Source organism: Vicugna pacos, chromosome 10 (assembly GCF_048564905.1).
Source record: "Vicugna pacos chromosome 10, VicPac4, whole genome shotgun sequence".
NCBI lineage: Eukaryota > Metazoa > Chordata > Mammalia > Artiodactyla > Camelidae > Vicugna > Vicugna pacos.
The window spans coordinates 33288067-33309738 of NC_132996.1; the positions used below are offsets into that span (position 1 = coordinate 33288067).

The 21672-nt window shown below is 33.2% G+C and overlaps 1 protein-coding gene across 2 annotated transcripts in view; it reads right to left on the minus strand.

Moving 5' to 3' along the window:
- Positions 1-21672, minus strand: part of SBF2 (SET binding factor 2) — a 393567-nt gene that overhangs the window by 204817 nt on the left and 167078 nt on the right. For both annotated transcript variants that reach the window (XM_031681212.2, XM_031681211.2), the window contains exon 3: positions 14651-14788. In XM_031681212.2, the coding sequence (XP_031537072.2) occupies positions 14651-14788 (138 nt within the window). The remainder of the gene's footprint in view (positions 1-14650; positions 14789-21672) is intronic.

Here is a 21672-nt window from a genome sequence, read left to right on the forward strand (position 1 = left end):
AGAGGAATCTAAGAAGCAAATAGGCAAAGAAATTATGAAGCAGGCCATACTTATTTCATTTTTGAAAACTCTTTAAGCTCCAGATATATACAACTTTATCTGAACATTTGATTTCTGTGAGATAGCAGTCATCAAAAGACATATTCACTAAACAGTGACCCAAACAACTACAATTGACATTCAGTTAAATGGAAATTCAGTTTTCAAGAATAGAAAAAAATCTGTTTTCTAAAACAGACACTAATGTTCATTTTTGTTTTTTGGCTTGTCCCAATCTTTTAAACAAAAGTGATATAATCAATTGGGATTATCTTGCAGAAAGCTCAATGCTCATGCTCTTAGAAGTAAAGACCAATCAGCTCTAAATTCTTTTTCCTCATAAGCAACAATGTTGATTTTTTCGAAAAGTCAGAATATTTTTATACATAAAACTGAGTTTTGGAATGTACCTAGAGCCACTGAACTGTACACTTAAAAATGGTTGAAATTGTAAAGCTTATGTCATGTGTATTTTAGCACAGTAAACACCTAGAATTAAAAAAAAACCTATGTTTTCAATGATTAAATACTAGTTAATAAAATAAACTTTGAAAAATGATTCTCATTTATGAGTCAACAAATACTTCTTGTGTACCTATAGTTCCATAATACTACATGATGCACTAAAAAGTTTTAAGTGAAAGGAAAAAAAATCAAGGTAGTAAAGCATTCAGATTTCTAACGCTTCTAAATGATATTCTAAGAACGTTTTCCCCAACTAGAATCCTCTACCCTTCCCATTAATCAAAAGTTCAGCTTAAAATTTATTTTCCTTCCTGAAGCCTTTCCTTTACTGATTTTTCTCCTACTGTTAATTCTCAGCACAGTTCATCAACATATTACACGTATTTTTCCTGCCAAATCTCTCCCCTAAATGCCACATCCAACTGCCTGCTTGACATCTCTATTTAGATGACTAAAAGTTACCTCAAATACGTCCAAAACATAGCTCCAATCTTTCTCCCCAAACTCCACTCTTCCTGCAGTATTCCCTACCTCAGTTACTGGAAATCCTTCCTTCCTATCTAGCAAATCAAAAATCCTGATTCTCCTCCTCTCTTTCATAACCCGTACCCACACTGTCAGCAATCCTGATTTCTCACCACCTCCAATGCTTCCACAGTACTATGAGCCACAGCCACTTGTCTGGATTATCTGAACAGCCTTCTTCAGTCTCCTCTATTTCTCTTTAGCCTCACTTTCCTTCCTTGCTGCTCCTCAAACATGCTGGGCATGCTCCCAGGTAAGGGTCTAAAGCACGTTTGTTTTTCCTTTGCCTGGCACATCTTTGTTACTCCCTTGCTCGGAATAGATACCAAAATAAATAATTCCCTCAACTCCGTTAGGTCTTTATTCAAGCAAATTCTGTTCTGGTAAGAATTTGCTGGCACCCTACTTGAAATTGCAATGTTCTAATACTCCCTAAATCCCCTTTCCTTATTTTTTTTTTCTCCACAGCACTTGTCATTGTCCAACATATTACCCATTTCATTTCTTTTATTTTTTAGTTTGTCTGTTTCCCCCACTAGAATGGACTCCATGAAGATCAAAATTTCTGTCTGTTTTGTTCATTGGTAATTTCTCAGCTTCTAAAACAAGAGCTGGGCAAAGAGTTGATATTTACTTACTGTTTGTTCACAGCATTCAGGCAGAAATGAATTTTCTTAAAATAGTTTTCTGGGTATTTTATGAAGGGAATTTTTCCCCACTACTCATGGTGGCCAAGAATTTTATTTTCTATCTCTTTTGGAACCCATATAGTTTCTCTAACAGTCAAATATAACCAAGTATTAGATGTCAATGAATGCACATATCCAGAGGGAAATGTCTGTTTACTTTTTATATGTGTGATAAGATCCATATGTTCTCAAAAGATTTTCATTTGTTACAAAGCAAAAGCTAAAATTAGGTTGGGTGGTTTCTGGAATTCTTAGAAATAATAAAAATGTGATGAATAAGAATTTGCCAAGGATTTCCACACTTAATGAATCATATTCTTCATAGATTAATAATAAATATTGTCCTTTCAGGACAAAAGAATGACTGAAATTCCTGAAAGTGATAAGGCTATCCACATTTTTATGAGATTGTGATACATGCCCTAGAGTCAGTTTGAGTAACCATATCATATAAATGATAGTTAACCTACTTTGACCAAAACATAAAATAGAAATGCATCAGTCATTTCTTAAAGCTGTCCTTTAATTAAATATTCACTAGCAGGAATAATTATTAACAAGAAAGAAAAAAGGTCTGATGTAATGTTAATATTAAATAAAAACAACCTCATTTTTCTTTACATCACTTTTTAGTATAGATTTTGACCTTTACTCTGTAAATGTGCTATAAATCATAGATGTTGTTATTCTTAATTCCAATAGTTCTCCTATAAGACTACAGTGTCCCAAGTTCAGAGAAAATTCATATTCCTTTTCTCAAAGCAAAATGCACTGCTATGATTTAACTCCCCCCCCCCCCAAGCCAAAACTGCTGTTTAAAATACAGGAGACAGTAATGTGGTGGGTTTGATTACATTTCTCTGTAAGTAATTTACCATATAAAGTAGTACTGCCCCTTCTTTACAGCTGCTATAATACCTTTTGTGTAATAACTGGGTAATGATACTAGCTTTATTTGTTTCGTGTTTTACAATGACAAATTTTCACATATTGGAAAGCTGTGAGAAACTTAAAAATAAGCAGGAGATTAAAAACACAGGCCACAAATGTAAAAGATATTACAAGTGGCTTGAAATTTAAGATTTTATAGTATAAAACATTTTCATATATTTTATCTCATTGAACAATATTTATAAGTCTTCTTCTAAGCTAAGATTATTCTTTAGTTTTTGGTGGTCCCATTAAAGATTCAAACTTACCTAAACAGTGTTTACTGAATTGCCTCACACTGACTTGCAAGGTCACCTTTTCTCTTATATACATCATAAACACATGCTACAGCTTGCCCATGTACTGATATTTTTCTACTTATTATTACTATGAACTATCTGCTAGTGGGATTCCCAAGTTCTATGTAGTTTATATTCTACGTAGTTCTCATAGTCTGTGTGGTTCAATAATATGGGGTAAATTAGAACCCCCTAGATCAATCTGCTCCAAAAATACTACTACTGCCCTTTAAATATCTCCTGAGACAAAAATGCTAGAAACTACTAGAGCACTGATTTTATGGAATGATTCCACATAACAGGCACAATTTTTAAGAAGTTTATCCTATAACTCAGGTTGAACACTTGAGCCTCATGTTTGTTGCACTCCTGATGCTAGATTCCTGTCTCTTCTATCTTGAAAAGACTTGCATCCAATACTGTCTGTGATAAGTTCACTTTCAGCAACAGTTTTTCATACTAAACCCCTCCCTACAAAATTTCTTTAAATAGTTTAAAAAGGAGGATGAAAGGAATTATGCAAGTAAAAATTTTCCAGTTCTACATTTCCTTTTTGAAAAGTAAATTATTACAGAGTACCATTATATAGAGTTGCCTCCGTTAAGCAATTTAAGGACTTAAAAATTTTCCAGAATTGGAAATAAAGGAGTCTAAGTAGTTGAAAAATTCTGTAAGGTCTACAATTCCCTCTGAAAACTTCTTGATTTCTTGCCAAATAATCGCTTATCAGGTTGACACGTTCACATGATAAAACCTAGTTTTATATAAAGGTTTTTATAAAACCTTGCACTGGTTGGGAAAATAATGACTACATGAGAAATATACATGTTAGGATAACAAAGCTTCAGAGAAATCAGGCCACTGGTTTTCATTTCATAATCCAATTTATCTCTAGTAAAGAAAATATCCCGGTGTTTTCCCCTTTAATAGCTCCTGGGCTCTATAGTATTCTGAAGGTGGTATAAATTCATTTGTAGGGCTACTATATAGTCACCCAAAAAGCTCCCTATGTTTTAAGTGGCACATAAGTCCATAAGTCTTTTTTAAAAATATACTCATAAGTATATTAAATTTTCCGAAGTGTTTTCTGCTGGAAGCTAATAGTTATTACTTAGGCAAAAGGGTCTTCTAATCAAAAGATTTTGACAATAAGTTAAAGCCAAGTTAAAAAGGTTTCTTTACTGCAAGATTTCTCAGACTTTGATATGCAAATATTGTTTGTGCAATGCCCAGCAAAGTAGATATAATACAAAATATTTCTCCAAGTTACTGGACCAATGAAATCCTCTTTATTACAGAATATCTAGAGGACCCAGTGCCCTGTGGAACACATGTTGGGAAAGGCTATCACAAGCTATTTTAGGATAGAAAATGAATGAAACTGAAATATGTATATATTCATACATTCTATGCCTTTAGAAAGCTAGGTAAATATAATGGTTATTTCATAAACAGATTATTATATTTGGTATCTGTTTCATTAATTCTATTTCATAAAGTAAGATAAGATTTGAAAAGATTAGAAAATGGACAAGGCTGCTGGGAGGTAGGGTGCTATATAGCTGCCCTGAGAAAATATTTAGCATGCCCTGTGGCCCACTCTCACCAGATGAGTTAGGAACTTCTACTCCTGACCAGTGGTTCTCAAACTTTAGTGTGCAATGAAGTCATTTAGAGCTATGTTGGAGTCTCACCCCTAAATTTCTAATTCAGTAGGTCTGAGGTAGAGTCCAAGAATTTACATTTCTTGTAAGTTTCTCAGTGATACTGATACTGCTGTAAGAATCACAGTTCTAGGCTAATTAATATAATATAGAAGAGGCCTTCCTCAAAAAAGAACAATCTCAAATAAACAATCTAAACTATCAGCTAAAAGAATTAGAAAAAGAAGAGAAAAAAGTTAGAAGGAAGGAAATAGTAAAGAAGGAGGAAACAGATAATATAGAAGAAAATAATAACTATAACATATATTCTTTATGCCAGATACTGTACTAAGCATCATATCAGAGTAAATAACTCATTTATACTAGACCTTATTAAATACTGCCTCCCAGTAAAGGAAACCAGGACTCTCTGGAGAAATGACATTTTTTATTTGGGTCAGAAAAATGTACAAAATGCACCTATTCATTAGTCAAAAAGTAAAGAGTTTGTTAAAAACTAACAGAATCAAAATGAATAAAAATCACAGTTGACTGAAGCTCATCAAATTCACACACAAAAAAGAGTTTATAATGACAACTTTAAAAATTGGTCACTACTACAGATTGTTAGGGTGCCAGTATAGTATTTTGAAAATTTTTTAAAATAAGGGGAAATAACTATCTTTTCTAACAAACTGTAGTTGATGAAAGTTTTATTTTATAGTTGAATTTTAGTTAATGAATGCAGAAAGAACAACAGAATGAGGAAATTACCTTTTTGCAATTCCTACTGAAATAATGTATTTAGGCAATGATAATCAATAGATCTCAAACTAGTTAGTGAAAGCCTGGCCCTAATCCAAACCCACAACTCGATCTCAACACTGCTAAAAGTTAGAACAACCAGAAAACAAGTTCCTCTTGATGATACACAGTAGGAAGTATAGTACAATCTTTGAAGCAGTCTTGCTTTAAAAACTGAATGTGAATCCAGTCAAGCCTCTAGATATAAATATTACTTTATGGAAACTATGGAGAACAGAGGTACAAGTTAGATAATAACATGGAGAATTAATGAGCCAAATCCAGAATGTAGAGCATTCCACAGGATAAATGATCCAGTTCCTCTACCAACCCACAAAGGGGACTGTTACAAAAGAAATTTAAGAAATATCAGCCAAATATAATGTGTGGAACTTGTATGAATAAACCAAGACATTTTGGAGATTATTTTTTTAATTAAAAATATGTAACTTGGATATTAGATAATATTAAGAGATTATTCAAAATTATAATTTTGTTAAATATTATAATGGCAGATTGGTAATGTAAAAAAGGTCTTTATCAGTTAGAGATTCATACTAAAATATTTACAGGTGAATATGGGAATTTCCATAATAAAAAATGAAGAAAATAAAACCTTTATTGTGCACCTGTGTCAGCACTGTTCCAAAGTACATTTCACCCCCTTTCTTTGATCACATTTTGTTTGCTGACATACTAAATGTCTTTACTGCAAGTTGCATCATTACTGATTCATAAATACATTTATGAACACATTGGAAGACTCTAAAATGATGCAACTAAATAAAACACTTAGGTCTATCATTTTTTTTAGATAAGCCATATAAAGCCTCCTCATATCTATCATATTTTACTGATTACTTAAAACATTTTACAATCACATTGCCTGGCTGAATACTTTTGGGAATATGTGATCAAAAGTTTAATGCCAAAGTTTTGTTTGTGATTTCTGACAGTGTTACTGTATCTTGGAGAGATAAGAGACAACATTTTAAAAGTTGCACAATTATACTGTGGATGGTTTCTGTCCCTGAGTTCCTGTTCTTCTAGGCTTCCAAATAATGTGTCATAGTATATTTGGTATGAAGTAATTCACACCAAATGAGAATTAAAAGATCTATTTTTGAACTGATGATATGATCCAAAAATAAAAGAAAAACACATTTTTTAAGAAAGACATAGTGAAACTGTCCACACTGAAAATGGGAACATTAATGATGACCTAGATAGGAACATCATCTGGGCTTTAATATTATCTTTTTCAACTAATTTCTCATTGTTTTTACTTTTTTTTTCTTAACCCATTCCAAAAGATATTACCTCTCTGTTCTTCACACAGAAAAGCTACTATATAATTCTGGCTAGCATCTCCTACTTAAGTACGACTATATAGGAGCTAGAATTCTTATAACTTATTTACATTTTCGGAATCTTGGAAAAACTCTAAGAAGCAGACTAACTTTCTGTAAGGTGACTGTAAATATTAAATAAATTGTAATGTCTGGGTCCAGTTAAAACGGCAAATGGGAAAATATCTGAACTAAAAAGAAAAATAATTCTCAAACACTGATTCCAAATATACAAGAACCCTGATACAATTTTTAATATTATTACCTACTCAAGTGATCCAGGGCTCCTTGGAGAAATGGCTAATTTCAAGGCTGAGGCGGAGAAGGAATAAGACAAGCCTGGATCAGTTTGTTATGATAAAAAGTTAAAAAATGTTTTAAAAAACTGATGGGGCTTTGTTAACAGAATACAAGAACCACTCTGAAGGGGAGCCCACTGGTTAAACTTAGGACAATCTGTGAATTAAAACAGTGAAAACCATTAATCATATACTACTTAAGAGAAAAAAAGCTGGAATGCATGAATCTATAGCTCACATAGATAAAAAGACAGGAAAATCTTGTTTTTAGTAAAATGTCAGCTGCTGACTGGTAAAGGTAGAGGTAGAGGGTGTGTGTAATTGGAAAATAATCATTTTGCAACCATAATAATAAAAATTGGCACAGACAAGAATCATTATTAAATGCCAAATCGGAGGGAGGCATGATTAATAGAATTTTTGCATAATCTTAAAATATTTTCCTATACATTGCTTATTCGTTGCAAGTGAAAAAAAAATAGCAACTATACAATGGAGATATCTGCCAATCATCAGACCAAGTATTCAATAATAACATCATCAGTGGGGTGGGGAGCAGACACACTGTGTACTTCCAGACGTGTGCCCTTAGAAGGACACACACTTCGTTTTCTAAATATTGGTAATATTCCAACTACTGATGTATAACCTGAATCAGAAAAACAAAAAATAGTAAGCCTTCAGTGCAGGGCACTGAGACCTGCACTATTTGAAAATGTGAAAGGCTGAGCAACTATTCCAGATGAAAAAGAGACAAAATAGAAATTATAATTAAATGCAATACGTAATTTTAAACTACATCCTGTACAGGAGGACCAAAATTAAAAAAAAAAAAAAAAAAGGCAGGGGAGGGTGGTGGACCATAAAGAACATTAGGTCAAGTAACCAAACTGAAAATATGGATGGTAGACTAGATAAAAATATAATATTGATGTTTATTTCCTGAGATTGATAATCATACTATGTTTATGTAAAAGCATACTTATTCCTATGAAATTATACACTGAAGACTTTAGGGCAAAGGGAAATGATGCACACAAATTTGTCTCAAATAGTTCAGGAAAAAGCTTATGTGTGTGAGTATGTGAGTGTGTGTGTATGTGTGTGTGTAAGGAGAAAGAGGGAGTAAGGGAAAGAGGAAAGGGTTTATCAAAGATAATTAATATTATGATAATAAAAAGATGGGACAAAATATTTTAAATGGGCGAATATAGGTAACAGGTACATAGATATTTGCAATATTCTTGTAACTTTTCTGTAAATCTGAAATTATTTTCAAATGAAAAGCTTGAAAAATAGCCAGGAGTTCCTAGAACCACTTTACAAATATCTGCTATAATGTCCTCCTGTACTGCTTTCTGTAAGTTTAACTGGGGTTCCTAGAATCTCTTTACACCTGCTAAATTGTCCTTTTTAAATCCACTTTATAGAATTCTGCCTGACAACATTAAAGATATTTAGAGTGGTGATCTGACATATGGATACAGTGTGAAACATTTCCCTCTTCTAGTTAATTAATACATCCATCATCTCACATATTTATCTTTTGGGCAAGGATGAGGACATTGAAGATCTACCCTCTTGGTAAATTCCAATTATATAATACAGTGTTATCAACTGTAGTCATCATGTTTTATTATAGATCCTTAGAACTTATTAATCTTATAGCTGAAACTCTGTACTCTTTTATCAACCCCTCCCTATTTCTTTAATCCTTCAGCCCCTGGTGACCACCTTTCTACTCTCTATTTCTCTTAGTTTGACTTTTTTTTTCTTTTTTTAGATTCTACATATAAATGATACAATGCAGTATTTATCTTCCTCGGTCTGGCTTATTTCACTTAGCATAATGCTCTCAAGGTCCATTCATGTTGTTGTAAACAGCAGCACTTCCTGCTTTCTCATGGCTGAATATTTCATTGTGTATGTAAGTATGACACATGTGTGTACATATATGCATATAAAACATCTTTATCCATTCAACTGTTGATGGACAATGAGGTTGTTTCCATATCTTGACTATTGTGAATAATGCTGCAATGAATGGGACTGCAGATATCTCTTCAATATCATGTTTCATTTCCTTTGGATACATACCCAGAAGTGGGATTGCTGGATCATAAGAGAGCTCTATTTTTAATTTTTTAAGAAAACTCAATACTGTTTTCCATAGTGGTTGTATCAATTCACATTTCCAACAGCTCACAAGAGTTCCCTTTTCTCCACAGCTTCACCTACACTTCTGCTGTCTTATTCTTTTTGAGGATAACCATTCTAACAGGTACATCTCACTGTGGTATTGATTTCCACTTCTGATGATGATTAGTGATGTTGAGCATCTTTTCATGTGGCTGATGTATGACTTCTTTGAAAAAATGTCTATTCAAGTCTTTTGCCCACTTTTAAACTGGAATTTTAAAATTTTTTTACTATTGAGTTGTATGTTCTTTATATATTTTGGACATTAACCCATGAACAGATATATGGTTTACAAATATTTTCTCCCATTCAGTAGGCTGCCTTTGATTTTGTTGATGGTTTCCTTTACTGTGCAGGAGCTTTTTGGTTTCACACAGTCCCACTTATTTTTGCTTTTGTTGCCACTGCTTTTGATGTCAAATCCAAAAATCATTGGCAAGACCTTCATCAAGGAGCTTATCCCCTAGGTTTTCTTTTAGAACTTCATTTCAGGTCTTACACTGACATCTTAAATCCATTTTGAATTTATTGTTGTGTATGGTGTAAGACAGGGATCCTGGTTCCTTCTTTTGCATACGGCTGTCCAATTATCCAAACACCATTTACTAAATATACTATCATTTTCCCATGGTATATTCCTGGCCCTTTTGTTGTAAATTAATTGACTATATGCACATGGTATTATTTCAGGGCTCAGTATTCGGTTCTACTGATCTATGTGTCTATTGTTACGCCAATATCATACTATTTTAATTAAGATAGTTTTGTAATATACTCTGAAATTAAGAAGTGTGACTCTTGACTTTATTCTTCTTTGTCAAGAATACTCTGGCTTTTCAGGGTCTTCTGTGGTTCTGTATGAATTGTAGGATACTTTGTGAAATATGCCACTGAAATTTTGATAGAGATTGTACTGAATCTGTAAATTTCTTCTTTTTTTTTTTGTAATTTTGGGAGGGTAATTAGGTTTGTTTGTTTGTTTGTTTGTTTGTTTGTTTGTTTGTTTGTTTATTTATTTATTATAATAGAGGTACCAGGGACTGAACCCAGGACCTCAAAGATGCTAAGCATGTGCTGTACCACTGAGCTATACCCTCCCCCACCAGTAAATTTCTTAGAATAGTATGAACATTTTAATATTAATAAGTCTTCCAGTCCATTAGCATGGGCCTTCTTTCTACATATTTCTGTCTTCTTCAATGTATTTCATTAATGTCTTACACAGTTTTCAGGATATAGATCTTCTTACCTCCTTGGTAAAGTTATGCCTGGATATTTATTCTTTTTCATGCAATTATAAATAGGACTATATTCTTAATTTCTCTTCCTCATAATTTGTTGTTAGTGTAAGAAACTCAATTCATTTTTGTTTATCAACTTTTTATACTGCAACTTTAAGGATTCATTTATTAGTTCTAATACTTTTTTGGTAGTCTTTAGGATTTTATATATATAATATCATGTCAACAACAAACAGAGATAGTTTTACTACTTCCTTTCTGATTTACATACCTTATATTTTTCTTAACTAATTCCTCTAGCTAGGATATTCAGTACTATGTTGAGTAAAAGTGATAAGAATGAGCATTCTTGACTAGCACTGGATCTTAGAGGAAAAGCTTTCAGTTTTTCACCATTGAGTATGATGTTAGCTGTGGACTTGTCATAAAGGGCCTTTATGGTGTTGAAGTATGCTCACCCTATACCCAGTCTGTTGAGAGTTTTATCCTGAATCAATGTTGAATTTTGACACAAGCTTTCCCTGTATCTATTAAGACAATCACATAAACTTTATCCTTAATTTTGTTAATGTGGTGGATCACATTCACTGATTTGCACATTGTGAACCCTGAATCCAGGAATAAATCCCACTTGATCATGGTGTATGATCCTTTTAATGTATTGTTGAATTTGGTTTGCTAATATTTTGTTGAGGATTTTTGCACCTATGTATACCAGGGATATCGGTCTGTGATTTCCTTTTCTTATAATGCCCATGTCTGTCTGTCTTTGCTATCAGGGTAATAGGCTGGCCCTGTAAAGAAAGTGTGGAAGCATTCCCTCCTCTCCTTTTTTTCGGAAGAGTTTGAGAACTGCTATTAATTCTTCTTTAGATGTATAGTAGAACTGACAAGTAAAGCCGTCTGGTCCTCGACTTTTCCTTGGTCAGAGGTTTAGATTACTGATTCAATATCTTTACTACTATTGGTCTGTTCACATTTTATATTTTTTCATGATTCAGACTTGGTAGGTTGTACATTAGTAGGAATTTATTCATGTCTTCTAGGTTGTCCATTTGTTGGTATATATTTTTTCATAGGAGTCTTATGATCCTTTGTATTTCTGTGGTATCAGAACCAATGTCTCCTATTTAATTTCTAATTTTATTTATTTGAGTTCTTTCTCTTCTTTTCTTGCTGAGTATAGCTAAAAGTTTGTCAATTTTGTTAGTCTCTTCCAAAAAATAGCTCTTAGTTTCATTAATTTTTTTCATTATCTTTTCAATCTCTGTTTCATTTATTTCTATTCTGACCTTTGCTGTTTCCTTCAGGGAGGAACTGGAAGTTGTAAATTCCTTCCCAATTGCATGCTGCTGTGCCAGGGTGGGATTTATAGAGAGGACATGTCTCAGCCATTCCTACTTGTTCCAGTCAGTGTGACTCTTTTCTTGTTTCCCTGATGTACAGGAATTGCTCACCTAGTTTCTGAAATTGCTCTGTATATAGCTGTGGATCTGGTATGTCTATGGGAGTAAGTGAATTCAGGAACTTCCTATGTTGTCATCTTAGACTAGAATCCCCCTACACTGTCTTAATGTATTACTGTTCCATGAGTTTATCTAGCAGGAGAGGGGTTGGAAATGAAGGAGAGAGGAGAGAGACCAACCCTAAATGATCACAGTTAGTTTCATTAAAACATTCTAGGGAGTTGTAAAGAGGTACTCTCAAGAATATGGGAATAAAGGAAAATATTCTATTCTCAGCATTAACTTATATTCAACAGATCCACACAGAAATGAAAGATCACCTAAAAGAGATATACAGGCTCTCTACTGGAGAACATTCTTTCTTATTTAGACTGAATTGATCAAAATGGGAATTTGTTGGCAACATCCACCCAAACACTATCTAGGACAGAAATGACTAGAATCACAGACATCTAAGTTTTCTGCCCCCATTGACAACATAATCCCCAATTTCAAAAACAGTTGCCCCTGAACAATGTTTTGGGGCACTGATGCCCCTGTGTAGTCAAAATCCACTTAAAACTGTACAGTCAGCCCTTCCCATCCACAGATTCAACCAACCATGGATTTTGTAGTACATATAGCACACGTTGACTGAAAAAAAAATCTGTGGATACATGGACCTGTGCAGTTCAAACCCATGTTGTTCAAGGGTCAACTGCATTAACAATGGGCTAGTTAATCTGGCAGATGTTAAATATTTGACATCAAATATTCCTTAGTTTGATTCCATAATCAAAATGCTTCTGATTTTGATATGGCCTCCCACAAATATCTGACAACAAGGAGAAAATGTGCTGATAATAGAAACAATGCGTATTTTATTCTATATAATCTTTAAACTTATCACTGTAAATTAATAAACTAGCATGCTGGTTTTAACACAACAGTCTAACGAACTTGGACAGTGACTCCATGCCATGAAAAGAGGTTTGTCTCTTCTTATATGGAGAAAATCAGATTTCTGCATCCAGAAAATTCAGATCTTGGGAGTTTGATTAAAGTAACCAAACTAACAAATGTTCCTTTGTGAGGCCATTTCAGAAAGAAAGCCAATCACAATGGAATAATACTCAGCCATAAAAACTGACAACATAATGCCATTTGCAGCAACATGGATGCTCCTGGAGAATGTCATGCTAAGTGAAGTAAGCCAGAAAGAGAAAGAAAAATATGTGGATCGCTCATATCTGGAATCTAAAAAACAAAAACAAAAACAAAAACAAACAAACAAACAAACAAAAACAAAGTGTAAATACAGGACAGAAATAGACTCACTGACAGAGAATACAGACTTGTGGTTGCCAGCGGGGTGGAGGGTGGGAAGGGATAGACTGGGATTTCAAAATTGGAGAATAGATAAACAAGATTACACTGTATAGCACAGGGAAATACACACAAAATGTTATGATAACTCAGAGAGAAAAAAATGTGACAGTGAGTGTGTATATGTCCATGAATGACTGAAAAATTGTGCTGAACACTGGAATTTGACACAACATTGTAAAATGATTATAAATCAATTAAAAATGTTAAAAAAATAAATAAATAAAAATCTAAGTCTAATTATAAAAAAAAGAAAGAAAGCAAGCAAGCAAGCAAGCAAGCAAGCCAGCCAATCCTTTTTCCTGGTGGTGAAACTTACTCATCTGTACATAACAGAAAGTACAGCAGACAATGCGGATTGGCTCATTCAACATCCTTTAAGCTCTTTTGTAATTTCCTTCATGAAACTACAGAGCTTTGAAAGCAAAACAAAACAAATAACAACAACAAAAAAGTTTTTCTGATTCCTTTGCCAGGGCAAGGGAGGGGTCTGCATGCAATCTGACTTCCATAAGGAAATGACCTGTATAACACTTACAGGAGAATTCACCAATGTATGGTAGTGGCAACATGTGGGGAGACTGGATTTTTCAGGGCAACTACTGTGAAGATTCTATTGTCTGGTACTGAACATCATATGTGTCAAATGGTGAAAGGTGGACAAAGTACAGTTTCTACCAGAACAGCTACAAGCTACGAAGTTCCTAGTACCCAGAATTGGTTTCCTGCTCAACCCTCACCTATGAAATTACATCAACTGCCCAATACTTTGTCATAAATCCTTTTCTGAATAAACTAGAGAAAGTAGATCCAGTTGTCTGAAACTAAGAACCCCAACTGATACTATGAATGACCTAGTATTTTCAACTTCTATAGTTCTAGCCTATGAATTTCAGTCCTATCATGTTGCTACCACCACCACTAATATTAATGAGTTAACATTCACTTCAGAACTTAAAAAGTTAATATCAAGCATTGTGATAAACGATTTATAAACATTCTGATTAAATGATCTATAGTCTGTGAAAGACATCTCAGGAGAAGGACATGAAAGGGAAAATTACAGGTTCACCATGAGAGGAAACAAATCTTGATAAACTAATTCACAGATACACTTCTTAGAAATATTCAGATTACGATCAGTATTTTAAAAGAGATTAATCTTGGACAGTAACTTTACCTTCTCTCTCCCTTCTCCAACAATATAGCACCTCAGTCTTTTTAAAACAGCCCATAGAACTCAAACTTGCAGTTCTAACAAAAACAAATATGGCATAATGAAAAGATTCCTAAATGGTGTCCCTTGGGCTATAATTTGGTTAGAAAAGTTGTTGTACCTGAAGATTGATCTCTGCCTCATAGAAGGTAAGGCATGAGCAGTAATGTCGATCTGAGTCAATATCTGTCAGGACCACCACAAAAAATGTTGGCTGCTTCCTCTCTCTGGACAGCTGCCACCCGCCAGGCTGACAAAACTAAATGGGATAGAAAAAAAATAGTCACATTTTAAAGCACAATGAAAAATTATTATTTATAAATCTAAGTGTTAAATGTTTCCCTATTTCAAAATTTTCCAGCTTATGTGATATGTAACTTCAACCACTATTTTAAAAAAATCATTTACAGATTCAGAACACTTTCACTAATGTGCATATACATTTTATGAAGACAGCTTAGATTTTCCACAGTTGCCACTCATCCTGAGGCCTAGGCTGGCATACATAGAAACATAGCACTAAAATGAAAAACTATCCTCCATTAGAACAAGTCATGAAATAAGCTGATCAAGTACTAAAGTACCTATCTCTGATGGAAAATAGAATTATTTTAAAGTATCTTCATTAATCTAAGAGTCTTCAATTCAGTACAATGAAAAAGATACCTTGTTCATCAAAACAGACCACATTCTGGGCTATAAAATACACTGTAATTCATTTAAAAGGACAGAAATCATATAATGCATGCTCTCAGACCACAATAAATTTAGATTACAAATCAATAACAGAAAGATAGCTGGAAAATGCCAAAATACTTTGAGATTAAACAACACACTTCTAAATAATACATGGGTCAAAGACAAAATCTCAAACAAATGTTCAAATATTTTTAACCAGATGAAAATAAAAATACAATTTAACATTTGTGGAATTCAGCAAAAGCAGTGCTTACAGGGAAATTTATAGCACTGAATGCATATATCAGAAAAGAAGAAAATTAAAATCAATACTCTGATTCTATCTTAGGAAAAGAGAAAAAGAAGAGCAAATTAAATCGTAAGTAAGCAGAAGAAAAGAAATAATAAAATTAGAGCAGCAGTGAAATTTATAATAGGAAATCAATAGAACAAATCAACAAAATCTATAGCTGATTCTTTGAAAAGAACATTAAAATTGACAAGCCTCTAGTCAGGCTAACTAAAAATAAAAAAGAGAGGAGATACAAATTACTAATATCAGAAAAGAAAAAGGGTACATCATTACAGATTCCATGGACATTAAAAAGATACTAAAGGAAAACTATGCATAACTCTATGTCTACAAATTTGGTAACCAAGATGAAATGGACCAATTCCTTGAAAGATACAATCTGATAGAACTCACACAAGAAGAAATAGGGAATCTGAATAGACCTATATCTACTAGAGAAATTGAATCAGTAATTAATAACCTTCTGAAACAGAAAGCATCAGGCCCAAAAGGATTCAGGGTGAATTCTACCAAACATTTAAGGATGAAACTATGCTATTCTCTAAAATCTCTTCCATAAGATAAAAGCAAAGGAAATACTTCCTGACTCATTCAAGGAAGCCAGCATTACCCTAATATCAAAACCCAGACGAAGGAACTACAATGAAACTCTACATCAGTATCACTTATGAACACAGATGTAAAAATCCTCAAGAAAATATCTGCAAATTGAATCCAACAATGTATGAAACAAATTATATACCATGACCAAGTAGAATTCATTCTAGGTATATAAGTCTGGTCCACCATTTGATAATCAATTAATCCTATCAAGAAGCTAAACAAGAAAAATCACACGGTCATATCAACAGATGAAGAAAAAGCATTTGAGAAAATTTAATATCCATTCATGATTATAAAAAAAGAGACTCTCAACAAACTGAGAACAGAGAGGAAGTTCCTTAACTTGATAGAGAACATTTACAGAAAACCTACAGATAACATCATAATTAATGATAAAAAACTAGAAGCTTTCTGGCTAAGGTTAGAAATAAGGCAAGGATGTTCCCTCTTACCCCACCTTTTCCAAATTGTACTAGAAGTCCTAGCTAATGCAATTAGTCAAAAAAAAAAAAGGAAAATAAAAGGTGTACAGATTAGAAAGAAAGAAATGTAACTGTCTTTGTCCTCAGATGACATGACTGTCTATGTAGAAAATCTGAAAGTAATAAGCAATTAGAGCAAGGTTCCAGGATACAAGGTTAACATACAAAAATCAATTGCTCTCCTATATACACTACACCAACAATGAACAAGTGTTATTTGAAATTAAAAACACAATGTCACCTACATACATTAATATCCCCCCAAAATGAAATACTTAGGTATAAATATAATAAGATATGTACAAGATCCATATAAGGAAAATTACAAAACTGACAAAAGAAATCAAAGAAGAACTAGAGAGAGATTGATTCCATGCTCATCAATAGGAAAACTCAATATTGTCAACTATCAGTTCTTTCCAACTTGATCTACAGATTGAATGCAATCTCAGTCAAAATTCCAGCAAATTATTTCATGGATACTGACAAACTAATGTTAAAGTTTATAATGGAGAGGCAAAAGACCCAGAATAGCCAAGACAGTACTTAAGAAGAACAAAGTTGAAAAGTAACACTACCTGAGTTCAAGACCTATTCAAAAGCTATAGTAAAGATAGTGTGGTATTGGTGAAAGAAGAGACAAATAGATCAAGTAAGTAGAACAGAGAGCCTGCAAAGAGTCCAGAAAAATGCAGCCAATGGAACTTTGACAAAGGAGCAAAGCCAGTAACACAGTGGAGAAAGGATAGTCTTTTCAACAAATTGTGCTGGACCAACTAGACACTCATATACAAGAAAATGAATCTAGTCACAGACTTTACATCCTTCACAAAAATTAACTCAAAGTGGACCATATACTTAAATGTAAAATGCAAAACTATAAAACTCCTAGAAGATAACACAGGAGAAAATATAGATGATCTCTGATTTGGCAATGAACTTTTAGATTCAACACCAAAATCATGAACCATGAAAGAAATAACTGATAAGCTAAACGTCATCAAAATTAAAAACTCCTGCTCTGTGAAAGACACTGTCAAGAAAGGAAGACACGCTAAGGACTAGGAGAAAATATCTGCAAAACACATATCTGATAATGTACTGTCATCCAAAATATATGAAGAATTTTTAAAAGACAAAAATAAGAAAATGAACAACCCAATTATAAAATAGTCAAAAGGTCTGAACAGACATCTCTCCAAAAAAGATATACAAAAGGCAAGTAAGCATATAAAAAGGTGTTCAACATCATATTTCATTGAACTTCAAATTAAAACAATGAGATGTCATTACACATCTATTAGAATGGCCAAAATCTAAAACACTGAAAATGTCAAATGCTAACAAGGGTGTGGAGTGACAGGAACTCTCACTTATTGCCAGTAGGAACATAAAATGGTACAGCCACTTCGGAAGACAGTGTGGCAGTTTCTTACAAAACTAAACATACTTTTACCATATGATCCAGTAATTGTGCTCCTCAGTATTTACCCAAAGGAGTCGAAAACATATATTCCCATAAAAACCTGCACATGGATGTTTATAGATGCTTTATTCATAATTGCCAAAACTTAGAGTGGACCAAGATGCCTTTCAATAGGTGAATGGATAAACTGCGGCACACTCAGACAATGGAATATTATTCTGCACTAGAAAGAAATGAGCTATCAAGCCATGACAAAATATGGAGGCAACTTAAATGCATATAACTAAGTGAAAGACACCAATCTCAAAGGGTTACAAATGGTATGATTCCAACTATACGACATTCTGGAAAAGGTCTAACTATGGAGACAGCAAAAAAATAAATGGTTGTCAGGGGTTGGATATGCAGTGGAGACATGAACAGGCAGAACACAGAGGATTTTTAGAGCAATGAAACTATTCTATATGGTATTATAATTGTGGATACATATTATTATACATTTATCAAAATCTTCAGAATGTAAACCAAGAATGAATCCTAGTGCAAATTACAGACTTTGGGTGATAATGATGAGTCAATCAGCCTAAGTTCATCTATCAATTGTAATAAACACACTACTGTGGTGGGAGATATTGATACTGTGAGAATCTGTTTTGGGAACCAATAGTTCATGTGAACTCTTTCTACTTTCTGATCAATTTTGCTATGGATCTAAAAGTACTCTAAAAAGTAAAGTTTATTTCTAAAAATATAATATAAAAAGGTATCTTGATTAACATGTTGTTCAAGAGATAGAACAGAAACAGTAATGAGCTCGCCAACACAGCAACTTTCTGTACCAGATTACTTTCTGTTGCTCTGTTTAGTATCTATGTAATTTTGAGCAATTTATTTAACCTCTCAGTGGCTCAGTTTCCTCATTTATAAAAGGTAGAATATTAGTACCTACCTGCTAGCACTCTTGTGAAGGAAGCTTACATACGTTAACACATGAAAAGTACTCAGAATAGTCCCTGCTATATAATTCAGTGAAGTAAAAGTTAGTTACTATGATTATTACCCACTGTGATCTATTCTCATACCTACAACACTTTCTTTACCCTTCTTTATCAATTTTTTTCCTGCCTCTCCTTTCACTGCCTCATTGACTCCTTGACTCAGTCTAAAAAGACATCAAAAAAGTAAGATTTGGATGATTTTCTGTATTTAGAGAGACGTTAATCACATTGACAGCTTCTCTATCAAATGAAAAATCTTAACAGACTCATTTCCTTCAGCAGACATCATGAGGAATACATAAATAGCATGAAAACCTTAAAGACAAGTGAAAATACTTTTCTCTACTACATTTTTGTTTTGAAATAGTACTTTATTCAACAAACATTTACTGAGCACTTTAGTATCATTTATTCTATGAGCTTTCTCTGAAACTCCACAGTCTCACTAGCCCCCTCCAGAACAAAGATTCAAGCAGTTCCATTCACGTGTTCCAGACCATTTTATGATAATAAATAATTATAACAACCTTTTCCTCTGATATATGACCTAGAATTTATCTATTTTACTAATCGGTATAAAAGAGGTGACTTGTATTCCTCAAAAGACTAGGAATAGACTTACCATAGGACCCAGTAATCACACTCCTGGGCATATATCTAGAAGGAACCTGACTTCAAAATGACACCTGCACCCCAATGTTCATAGCAGCACTATTTACAGTAACCAAAACATGGAAACAGCCTAAATGTCCAACAACAGATGACTAGAAAAAGAAGATGTGGTGTATTTATACAATGGAATACTATTCAGCCATAAAAACCGACAACATAACGCCATTTGCAGCAGCATGGATGTTCCTAGAGAATGTCATTCTAAGTGAAGTAAGCCAGAAAGAGAAAGAAAAATACCATATGAGATCACTCATATGTAGAATCTAAAACAAACAAACAACCCCCTCCTCCAAAAACATAAATACAAAACAGACAGACTCACAGACATAGAATATAAACTTGTGGTTGCCAAGGGGGTGGGTAGTGGGAAGGGACAGACTGGGATTTCAAAATGTAGAATAGATAAACAAGATTATACCGTATAGCACAGGGAAATATATACAAGATCTTGTGGTAGCTCACAGCAAAAAAATATGTATGACAATGAATATACGTATGTTCATGTAAAACTGAAAAATTGTGCTCTACACTGGAATTTGACACAATATTGTAAAATGACTATTACTCAAAAAAATGTTAAAAAAAAAAAAGAGAGTTGACTTGTTTTGGGCATGTGTATATTTCTCCCTCAACAATCCATCTAAGTCCCATGACTTTATGTCTTCGGCATTCTTGTGGCCACCATAAGCCTTTTTTATTCTAGAATAGCAATCCTCAAAGTGTGCTACGAAGAATCACAGGAGTCCTAGTTGTCAAAACTATTTTCATAATAATACTAAGAGTTAGTAACTTCTTTCACTTTGTTGACATTCACACTGATGGTACAAAAGTGATGATGGGTAAAGTCGCTGGTATATTAACAGGAATCAGCACCAAACTATACTTATAGTCATTGTGTTCTTCAAAGCTACATATTTGCAGTTAAAAAAAAAAAGTTTCAGTTAAAAATGTCCTTGATGATGCAATACACATTTTAATTTCATTATAACTTGACCCTTGAGTATATAACTTTTAAAATATTCTGTTTCAAATAGTAAGTATATATAAAGCACTTTTGCCACATGTGTAAGTATGATAATTGTTTAGAGAAGCACTATTTGCATAATTTTAGAGTTGTGAGCTGGGTTTTTATTTTCAAGAATACTATTTTTTACTTGTAAGAATAACTGACAAACAAATATGCCTATGCAGACATGTATTGGCAAACATTTTCGCAAAATGAATGAAGTAGGCCTGTCGCTTTAAGATAAAGATCTGAGAAAATTTGTTACCAATGATAAAACAAATTTTCAAGCACAGTCATTGCATTTCTGATGAACATGACAGTAATGTTACTTAGGGTAATATTTTAAATATTATATAATGATCTGTGTCAATATTTGGAAGATCTGGATCATTCATTGATCCCATATTTGCCAAATGACTAACGTATGACGTTATAAAATCATGCATGGGTAAAAGATCTGTTCAAAGTGCAAAACTAACCAATAGGTTTTATTGTGGCAGAGTTTGAAAAGTTCTGTGATTGCAACTAATCTTTAAGAAATTACTATTTGTTGAGTGTTGGTGTAGTATTCAAAAAGAGTTTCCATAAGTATCTGAAAAGGCTGTTAAAATACTCCTCCTTTCTCCAACTATGTATTTGTGAGAACTGATTTTCTTCATATAATTCAATCAAAGCAACATATTGCAAAAGCATGAATGCAGAAGTAGGTATGAGAATCCAGCTGTCTTTTATTAAGCCAATATTCAATGATATTTATAAAAATATAAAACAATACCACTCTTTTCCCTATGTTTTTTGTTTTGGGCAATATAGTTTTTTAAATAAAAATATGCTATTTCATATGCAATAGTTTATTGTTATTTTAAATAAGTAGTTTAAAACTTTCCAGTTGTAATTTCTAATACATAACAACATCCAGTTGTTATCTAATACATAAATGAACAGATAAAACTACATAAACAAAA